The sequence below is a fragment of the Eumetopias jubatus genome, unplaced genomic scaffold (assembly GCF_037043125.1).
Source record: "Eumetopias jubatus isolate StellerSeaLion01/CBP00866 unplaced genomic scaffold, mEumJub1_p1.0 scaffold_8, whole genome shotgun sequence".
Lineage (NCBI taxonomy): Eukaryota > Metazoa > Chordata > Mammalia > Carnivora > Otariidae > Eumetopias > Eumetopias jubatus.
In genome coordinates this window covers 62,950,170-62,961,243 of record NW_028274814.1, presented here as the reverse complement: position 1 = coordinate 62,961,243, position 11,074 = coordinate 62,950,170, and the positions used below count along the sequence as shown (strand labels likewise).

Below are 11,074 nucleotides of genomic sequence, written 5' to 3'. Positions count from 1 at the left end.
AGCAATAAATAAATAAAATCTCTAATATCTTGATAGTTTTGTGCACTAATTTTATACAGATATCTAATGCGTGTACATATATAATACTTAAATCTCAAAGTGGAATTATCATACCAAAGGTATGAATATTTTAAAGGTTTTTGATGCAGACTACGCTATAAAAAGTTGTGTCAACCTCACTCCCACTGGTCCTATCTTAGAATGTCTACTTCTCAGCTCTTGTACCCACACTGGATATTCTTCTAAAATATTTATGTCTTAGGTCTTCTTTTATTTAAAGATTTTTGTTTTGGGGGCGCCTGGGTGGCTCAGTCAGTTAAGCGTCTGCCTTCAGCTCAGGTCATGATCCCGGGGTCCTGGGATGAAGCCTGTGTTGGTCTCTCTGCTCAGCGGGGAGCCTGCTTCTCCCTCTCCCTCTGCCTGCCACTCACCCTGCTTGTGCTCTCACTCTTGCTCTCTGTCAAATAAATAAATAGAACCTTAAAATTTTGTTGTTGTTGTTTTAAACGCCTTTATTTTGAGAGAGAGAGTGCACATGCACAAGTCGGGGGAGGGACAGAGGCAGAGGGAGAGAGAATCTCAAGCAGACTCCACCCTGAGTGCCAAACCTGAGACACGGCTTGATCTCACGACCCCAAGATCATGATTTGAGCTGAAATGAAGAGCTGGAACCTTAACCGACTGAGCCACCCAGACACCCCCTCAGTGTCTGAATTTGATTTTTGTTGTTTTTGTTACTAGTGAGTTTGAATGTTTTTCATTTATTGGCCATTTGTATTTTTTTGTCATTAACTTGGCTTTTATTTTTTTAAAGATTTATTTATTTATTTTAGAGAGAAAGAGCATGGGCAGGAGGCGCAGAGGGAGAGGGAGAGAGAATCTTAAGCAGATTCTGCACTGAGTGCGGAGCCCTCAGCCGGGTGGATCCCACCACCCTGAGATCACAACTGGAGCTGAAACCAATAGTCATTCACTCATGGGCCTGGGCCACCCAGGTGCCCCGCGACTTTTCATACTGCTGTTGGTGTTTTTTGACTTTCATACAATTTAAATTTTTAAGAAGCCAAATCTATCAATCTTTTCCTTTACGATTTCCTCCTTTGTTTTTTTTTGCTTAGAAAGTTCCTCCCCTGAATGCTTCTAACCACTTCCTGCTTGTCGCTTCCAGATTCAAATACATTTTTGCTTAAATGAACTGTTTTAAAAGTTTTAAAAGGAGCTTCCTTCCATTTTGAGATCAAGTTTTGTTTCTTTGTTTGTGTGTGTGTGTTTGTTTTTTAAGCATTTATTTCAGGTCACCTGGGTGCCTCAGTCGGTTATTAAGCATCTGACTTCTGTTCAGGTCCTATCTTGCCACCCTGGGATCAACCCCGCCTCTGGCTCCCAGCTCATCTGGGAGTCTACTTCTCCCTCTCCCTCTGCCCCTCCCCCGACTCGTGCTTACTCTGTCTCTCAAAGTCTTAAAAAAATAAGAAGCATGTATTTCTTCTCTCTTATGGTTTTAATGAATACTTCGGGATTTCATTTGCCTAGGGTGAGATAGAGTTCTAACCCTCCTCCCCAATAGGGTGCAGTTAATCAGTTATCAGTTTATTAAATCTATCCAATGATTCAAATGCTACCCGTATTATAACCACTCTTATCATCATCCCGGGATTTCATCTGTTTAGAGTTACAGGAATGAGGACATGTGGGACTGTGAACAAGCACCATTAGGGATAGACAGTGCTACCAGAGGTGTGAACCTTTGGACCAGGCAGAGGGAAAACAGGAAAAGAGTTGTGCCTGTTTAGACTAGGGTGATTGCTATAGGTTTGTAGTTTAGTAGTGGAATGACCCAAAATGTATTTTTCAAGATAGTTGCTCATCAAAATATCTAAATGAAAAGTTTAAAGAGCAGGCAAAAGAAACCAGAGCAATCTGCCCCCAAATTACCGAGTCTATAATACCTAATTCCACAATTAGCTCACGAGCCACCTGTCACGTGGACTGCTGTCCTTTAAACAGCCCTCAGGTATAAAATTTGAGAGAGGAACTTGGGTTAAGGTCTGGAGTCTTCTAGGATATTTCGCTTTGAGAAAATGAAACTATTTTAATATGTGGAGCTCACTACTACAGAAATATAACTCGCGCCGCACTTTCGTACGAACATCGGCCTGAGCAGCTAAGGGAAACAAACCCATTGTTCGTGGGTTTTGAGTACCGGGTTCGTTACTTTTCCTTCTTGCAAAGGGCAGTTAAGCCCAGGAACAAGAGCCTGGAGACGTTAGGCCGCAACAGAAAGTTATTATCTACTCTAACGGCGGTTTTCGTAAGTGGGAAAGATACAAAAGTGGGAAGTACAGGTTACACCACAGAACTTTCCGGGGTCTCCTCGACCCCCACCCACGCGCGCAGTGCCGCAGGGGCTCGAGGGAGCGCAGCGCCCAGCAAACTCGCCGGGCGCGGGGAGGAGGTGCACGCCGGCTGGAACCGCCCCCCTCCGCCTTCGCTCGTGGCGGAGGGGGACCCGCGGCGGTGACGTAAAGGGGGCGGGGAGAGGCGCGGTGTGGGGTTGCGGGGTTTTTGCCGGAACAGGAAACCTCTCCGTGGGGCTCAGGCGTGCGGCTGGCATTGGACGCCCGCCCTGTGGGGCTGGCAGGTGTGCGGCGTGTGCGCCTCGCAAGTGATGGGACCCGGCGCGAGCGCCCCGGGGTAGTGCGGGCGAGGCTACGGGGCCCGGCCCGGGCAGCCATGGGGTTCCTTCGGCTGCTGGTTCTAGCGGTGCTGGCGTCCGAACCCCGCGTGGCCGGTGGTGCCGAAACCGTCGGGAATTCCAGCGAGGGTAAGGTCAGGGGCGCCTCACTTCTGCAACCTCAAGTTGGTTTTGCATTTCTTGCAGGGTCGCAGTCCACCTCGGGATCTGTGCATGCCGCAGGGCAGGTGGTGAGTTCAGAACCGGCAGGAGTGGATCAGGGTCCTTTCCTGCTGAAGGAAGCTCCCATTGCCAAGGAGGCCTCACCGTCAACCTCCTAATTTAAGCCGAGGAAATGGGAAGGGTTAACTAACTCTCCTGTTCAGACACGTTTTTATCTCCCTAGGGAGCAGCCATGTGTTTGCAGGTTGAATTTAACGCATTAAAACACCTCTTTGCTCTCCAGTGGTATATCTGACACTCGACAGTGAGGCTTGGTGCAGAACTAAGGGCTTTATTAATAATGTTCCTCCAAGCTGCTGCGGTTCTTTTACACTCCAAAATCTAGATGCTTTTCAAATTGGTTATGCTCTATGTGGTTTGAAAGGAAAAGTGAACCCAGAATGGGACTTTGGATAGATCATGTGCTCGGTGAATGCGTTTTAGCGATAGCTCCTGGTTTGTTAATATAAACCATAAAAAAGCACTGATTGTGCTAGGCTGATGATAATCATGCGCTTTTCCCTGAGGTTAATCACATTCTTAGTTTTATTTTGAGCTTAAGAGACCAGTTGCATGGGGCGCTGGGTGGCTCAGATGGTTAAGCGTCTGCCTTTGGCTCAGGTCATGGTCCCAGGGTTGTGGAATCGAGCCCCGCATTGGGCTCCCTGCTCAGCGGGAAGCCTGCTTCTCCTTCTTCCCCTGCTCATGCTCTCTCTCTCTCTGTATCTCTGTGTCTCAAATGAATAAATAAAATCTTAAAAAAAAAAGACCAGTTGCAGTTCTGAACCAATGTGTTTTCTGAATAATGTGGTTGTGTTCCTAATTGCTCATCTTAGAAAAGCTCTTGTGCAAACTGAATCATAGAATCATTGCACAGGAGTTAAGGCCAAAGCTGAAAAGAGCAGTTATATTTTTGCTGAAAAAATAGCCTTGTTAATAATAGGATGCTGACATTTCACTGTGTGCAGTAAGTGCCAGGTGCTTTCCATGGCATTGTTATTTAATCCTCACAACCCTATGAGATAATTACCTTCCTCACTTGGCAGAGGATGAAGCTGGGGCCCTGGATGATGTTCATTACACAGGTGAACAGTTAATAGGGGCACAGGCGATATTTGAGCCCAGGTGTGTTTTGCTGCAATTTTAATTTTCATGGTCTTTCCACTTCAACAAATCTGCCCTCCAGTAAGAATATTTTACTTAGTATGGTGCTTTACACTTAATTCTATGAATTGTCATTCCTCAAAATAGCCTTATGAGAGAGGTAGTGGTGATGCTATCTCCATTTTATTTTATTTTTTAAAAATTTATTTATTTTAGAGCGAGCAAGTGCAAGGGGGGGAGGGGCAGGGAGAGAAGGAGAGAATCCCAAGCAGACTCCCCTCCCCGCTGTTCAAGGAGCCTGATGTGGGGCTGAATTACCCCCCCCACCCCACCCTGAGATCATGACCTGAGCAGAAACCAAGAGTCAGGCACTCAACTGACTGAGCCATCCAGATGCCCCACTATCTCCATTTTAACAGGTGAAGAATTTGAAAGATTGGCTTTGTAGTTGATCAAGGTTTCTGAGTCAGGAGGGCTGTGATCCACATCTTTTCTAGTTCTGCACTTTTCATTTAATATTATCTTCATTCTTGTTTTACATTCATATCTAGTAATTTACATGGAATTACAATAGTAATTGGAGTTGAGCAGAATGTCATGTGGGCCTTCTAGTATTTGTGTTATTGCTGGTGCTGAATTTAAGGTAGCAGGCCATTTGTGTAGTTCGTTGCAAGTGATCTCTTTTAAAAGTATGTGAAAGGTAGTGTGTACATTTCTGTGTTTCAGTTTTTAGGGCTAATGAAAATTTATAACATATAAATGAAACATGGAGAGAGGCAGTTGAATGCCGACCAACTTAAGTATCCGAACTGTTTTTTTAAATAGTTCATCTGAAGAGAATTATAAAGACTAAGCTTTCACAGATCTAGAATTTGGTTGTGTCAGAGCACAAACAGGTAAATTTTAGTAAAAAAAAAAAAATGAGTTGGATAATTTTAAGGTTCGAGTTTAGGATCTGATTGGGAAAGAAAAGGAAAAGATTAGGATTGGGCAGCTCTTTTTAGAAAGAAATTATTGGAAAGAAAAATGACTCTGGGTAGGAATGGAGGAAGGGTATGAAAAATAGAAGAGAGTGCCTGGCTATGTGTCAGATGGCAAAAAATATCTTTGGCAGAAAAAGCAGAACCATTGTTTTTTAGAAGAGAGCCACAGCCTAAGTGCTCTGTCTCCATCTTAGCCATTTGTCTGCAATATCATTTGATGTGCTGTCTTTTTCCTTCCCACTCACAAAGTCATAAGATCTAATTATGCCTCATAAAGTGAATCCTTTTCCAGATGGCTTAGAGAAGTTCCTGTTAACTTCTTCAGGATACATTTTGGATACATGTCTCCTTTTGCTGTGTCTGTTTTTATGAGTAGAAATCAAATGCATTTTCTGCCAGACTATACTGTTAAAATCTTGATTTTTAGTACTTTTCCTTGTTGCTCCCTGGAAATCTCTTTCCCATTTTGATGTTTGTGATGGACATGCTGGGCATGTATAGTCCCCTTCTTTCTACTAGTTTATTCGCAGGGCCATTTTGAATGCCTGACTTTTTTTTTTTTTTTTTTTTTTAATAAGGAGATGAGCCTCTGAAATGCTGGAAAGCTAAGGGAAGTTAGAAATGATACTTTATTGTGTAGCATTGGACAGTTTAAAATTTGTTTTCTATTTGTTTTATACTTTCGGTAGCCAAATGATGTATGCAGTACATCACCTCCATTTCACCATGGGGAAACTGAGGCTCAGAGGAAGTAAACTACTTCCCTGAGGTCATAACATTCAGCCATCCTTCACCAGACATTTACTTTGTGCCAACTATGTGACTGGTACTGTACTAGACACCAGGATGTTAAATATAACAAAACCCTGCATAGCCAAGAGTCAAACCATAACTGGTTTGATGAATATGCAGTCTTCTGTAAAAATTGTGAAATGGCTAATAGACTGCCAAGGTAATACTGCCAAAGAATTTGCACACAGAAGTTAGGTTAAAGATGACTAAGAATAGGAAAAAATATATTTATCTTTTCCTAATTCATCAAACATTGTGTTAGGAGTTCTTAGACCTGGCTGAACATTGGAGTCACCTGGAGAACTTTTTAAAAAGGCAGATTGTTGAAGAGACAACTAGAAATTGAAATTTAAAAGGAAAAATGAATTTCCATTAGCATCAAGGAACATAGAATATTTAGGGGTTGGGGCACCTGGGTGGCTCAGTCATTGAGAGTCTGCCTTCGGCTCAGATCATGATCCCAGAGTCCTGGAATCGAGCCCCGCATCGGGCTCCCTGCTCAGCAGGGAGCCTGCTTCTCCCTCTCCCTCTCCCCCCTGCTTGTGTTCCCTCTCTCACTGTGTCTCTCTCTGTCAAATAAGTAAATAAAATCTTAAAAAAAAAAAGGATATTTAGGGGTAATTATAATGGAATATGTAAAGATCTCTACAGAAAAATGTCACACAACATTCTTGAGATAAATTGAGAAGCCAAATAAGCAGAAGGATATCTCAGATTCATAAATTAGAAAATTTTATGTTATAAGGATAGCATTTCTCCCTAAATTAATACATTCATTGCCATCCCAATCAGATTCTAGGCAGCTTTTTTTGTGGAAATTGACAAGCTGCTTTCGAAAATATATATGGAGATGAAAAATGGCCAAAATAGTCAAGATGGTCTTGAAGAGAAAGAACAAATTTGGGGCAGAAATGAAGACAATGTAATATTGGTGTTAGGATAGACAAATAGACCACTGGAATACAATTAAGAGTCCGGAAACAGACCAACACATGTGCTCACTTACATGAAAACTGAAATTGCAGAGTAGTAAGGAAATGGTGGTATTTTCAATAAAGGGTATTATGTCAAATCGATATGCATATGGAAACATCCACCTTGACCACCTGCCTCACACCATATATAAAAATCAACTTTAGATTGATTTTAGACTTAAATATCAAAGGTAAAACAAAGATCTAGAAGTTAACATGGGGAAGGTGTCTTCATAATCTTAGAATATGTTGGCAAAGATTGGATTAGAATGACATAGAAAGGACTAAGCATAAAAGAAAAACTCAAGAAATTGGATATTAAAATTAAAACTTTTTTTTTAAAGATTTTCTTTATTTATTTGACAGAGACACAGCGAGAGAGGGAACACAAGCAGGGGGAGTGGGAGAGGGAGAAGCAGGCTTCCCGCTGAGTAGGGAGCCTGATGTGGGGCTCGACCCCAGGACCCTTGGATCATGACCCGAGCCGGAGGCAGACGCTTAACAACTGAGCCACCCAGGCACCTCAAAATTAAAACTTCTTTTAATCTAAAGGTAACAAGAGTGAAAAGATGAGCTACAAGAATGGAAGAAGATATACTGACAGAATGCTCCTATTGATGTATAAAGAACTAAAATTCAGTCAGGACAGCCTATTTTTAAAGTGGGCAAAAGTCTTGAATACAGACCCTTTTACAAAGAAAGTATCCAAATGGTTATAAACAAAACAAGATGTTCTTAACATCTTTAATAATTAGGGAAATGCAAATTGAAATCACAGTGAGATACTACTATGTACCAAACAGAGACACTGGTGATACCAAGTGTTGCTGAGACAGTTGGGCAACCAGAATACTTTTCCACAAGTTGATAGGGGTGTAAATTGGCAAAATCATGTGGGATAAATGTTTGGCAGTATCTACTAAAGCAGAACATAAGTTACCCTATTACCTGATAATTCTATTCTTAGGTTCTACCCAATAGAAATGTGTACATATGTGCACGAAAAGACATGTACAAAAAAAATGTTTGGAGTTATTCATAATAACTTCAAATTAGAAGTAATTCAAATGTTGATTAACAGAAGAATAGATAAGTAAATTGTGGTATATTCCTTTTATGAAGTATACAACAATGCAAATGAGTAAGTCATGGTTACTTACAGTAGCTTGGATGAATTTCACAGGTATGGTATTGATTTTTAAAAAGCTAGATACAAAAGAATTCATCCTTTATGATTCTACTTAATTAAATTTCAGAAATAGGCAAAGCCCATCTATGGTGTTTGAAGTTAGGATTGTGGTATTTCTGGGCGGGAGGGAAGGTTTAGTGATTAGAAGGGACCATAAGACCTCTAAGATTGTAGAATGCTCTTTCTTTACCTACAGTGTAAACTTAATGCACTTCTCTGTATGTATGTTATTTCAATTAATGTTTTTTAACTGACACTTGTACCCTAACCCCTTGGATTTTTATTTAAGCAGTCTGGCTAGGGGCCCAGGCAGCAATAGTTTTTAAAAAGCACCTCCAGATGATTGTAATGTACAGCCAGGAAGGATAACCACTGTACTAGAATTTCCTTCTAATAAGGAAACCTTATGAGTGCTATAGAAAATTTGAAAAATAAATGTACGAAGAAAAGGGAAAAAATCATTTAAAATACACCCCCAGAGGCACCTGCTTTTAATACGCCTACTTATTTTGTCAGGTGATCAGGTTTTTAAATCATGAATACCATGTCTCTTATTATCTTGCATCTGCCAGGTTCCTGCTACAGGCATTTGGAGAAAGAGGATTAGTGAGGTGTCATCTTTCTCATAACTTCTGGAAATCCAGGAAGTAATAAATGAAAGTTGTAGCCAGGTGTTTTTCTTGAATTCAGAAGCAGAGACTGTAACTTAATGTTTTGGTCCTGATCATTATATATTTTCATATGGACTGCTTGTTTTCATTTCTGATTTTCTTAATGAGAACAAGACTTCTTGGGTAGTTTAACCATTTAGGATCAAAGGTGATCTGTTACACTGTCACAGCAAAAACCTTCTCAAATAGGTTTTACTGCCTGATACGTATGTATATAGTGATTGTTTCTGCACAGTATATTTGCTGTAGGTATTGATTTTCTCTACATTTCTTACCTTTCTATAATAAAGTTATATATTATCTGGAAAAATATTGCCATTTTAAGGGAAAAAGAAAACTAATGATGAAAGTGTTGAGAGAGTGTCATCATTTTGTCTAGAGTATGTTCTTATTTTTATAAATTTGAGATGAAGACTTGAGGTAGAATCTGTGTTTTGAGTGCTATCAATAATGGAGGTTTTTTTCCAAATTGTGCAGTTTCTGATAAGAGCATCTCACCATCATTATAGAAATTTGATAAACAGTGAAACGTGTGAAGAAAAATCCCTTAAAATATACTTGCAGTGATATCTACTTTCAATACCCCTATTTACCTTAAGTTATCAGTTGTTTAATAATGTGTTTTAATTTCTGTGGTTCTCTTTCCTTACTGTCTCTTAAAACACTGAAATTTTTGGTTCTCCGAGTATTTCTGAGTTGTGATTTATTTTCACCCCTGTGTGATAGGTTAAGGGAAGGTTAAGAAAAGCTTGACACCAAGACTTAACTAGTTGATAGCTTTATTTATTTATTTAAAGATTTTTTTTAATGTTTTTATTTATTCATGAGAGTCAGAGAGAGAGAGAGAGAGAGGCAGAGGCAGAGGGAGAAGCAGGTTCCCCACTGAGCAGGGAGCCTGATGCGGGGCTTGATCCCAGGATCCTGGGATCATGACCTGAGCCAAAGGCAGACGCCTAACCATCTGAGCCACTCAGGCATCCCTAGTTGATAGCTTTAATCTCTTCCAGGGCTTTTAAACATTCTGGGTAGAGTTTTGATTCAAGGCTTGTTTAATGGGGGATAAACATACAGATTATCTGAACAGTTTCTAAGATATACTTACCAGCAAATTAGTGAGAATTACAGAAATTGTGAACAACCTTCACAAATTCATTTGAACCAGTTTTGATCCCAGTAGCCAATAGACAGAACAGGTGGTCCATAAGAACTTCATAAATATTTGTCAAATAGAAAAAATGGGGAAGAAAAGGGAAAAACTGAAAAAAACCTTAAAGACTGAAAATGTAACTAGAAAAAGCAGATGGTAGATGAGCTGAGTGCTATACCTGAAGCTAATAATACACTGTATGTTAACTATACTGGGATTTAAAAAAAAATGCAAAATAAAAAATGAGCTGAGTGCTTTGAACAATTAAAGGATGGAAATCCAATTAGTTCCTAGGAAAACAAACATACTGCTTTTAGTTTGACAGACTAGGATTTGTGGATATTCTTAAGACTTGGAAGACAGGAGCGTAGATGGGACCAAAATTAAAGTATGATGCATGCAATGTTTTTAGTGCCACTTACAGAAACCCACTTAATTTTATGTATAATTTGGTTTCCTAATAAAATAATCATGATGATGGGAAAGCCTGGAAAATGTAAAAATGTTTTTCTTGTTTCCCTTTATAAAAAGGAAAACAAAAAACTCCCTTACATTTTCTAGGCTTCCCTATCCAGATTCTGTTAAATCCTTCCTAATGTTTTTACCTCTATTCTGGCTGAAATTTAGTTCTACATAAAAGGTAAAGCATGTTTCTGCTAACATAAATAGAAGGAAATATACCATCTTCGTTTGTCATTGTTGCCACTAATTAAAATTCTCCCTGGAGTTTCAGAAATTAAATCATAGCCACCAGTAACTTTTTTCTATCAATTATAAAAAAGTTATGAAGGTAATATAATGGCATCACGAGGTTTGGGGAATTCATGCAGAGTAATGTTTGATCTCAGCCTAGCGTTTATTCATATATTCTGGGTGGCTTTCTTGGTTAGCCATTGCTGATAGTCTCTTTTTTAAATCATCCAGATGGAGTACTTGTGTTTAAAAAAAAAAAAGTGTTGAAAATTAGCCTGTTTGGGAAATAGTACATAAGAATGAGTTTGAAGTTGTTAAATGTCTGGAGTATTTTCCTTTACCACCCACTGACTCTAATTTCCTTCTAAAATAAAATGATAGTTCCACAGTGGGACTCTGGTGACTTATAATCTATTGTCAACTCTGTTTCATCTTTATTAAATTTAAATCTTTTTTCCTATTTTTAGACTAGAATCCCCCAAGACTGCTTGTGTAATGTGTGGGAGCTCCTGTGCTATTTCAGCAGAGAGATGCTAACTACAGGGTAGAGGATGGGATGGGCATCCAGGACCACACAAATAAAACAACCTATTTAGTGGACTGTTTGAGAATTAGGTTGATGAAA

At 39.8% G+C, this 11,074-nt stretch overlaps 1 protein-coding gene across 3 annotated transcripts in view; it reads left to right on the top strand.

Moving 5' to 3' along the window:
• Positions 1–2,568: 2,568 nt before the first annotated feature.
• Positions 2,569–11,074, top strand: part of TM7SF3 (transmembrane 7 superfamily member 3) — a 35,206-nt gene continuing 26,700 nt past the window's right edge. For all 3 annotated transcript variants that reach the window (XM_028113212.2, XM_028113211.2, XM_028113210.2), the window contains exon 1: positions 2,569–2,824. In XM_028113212.2, the coding sequence (XP_027969013.1) occupies positions 2,734–2,824 (91 nt within the window). In that variant the 5' untranslated portion in view covers positions 2,569–2,733. The remainder of the gene's footprint in view (positions 2,825–11,074) is intronic.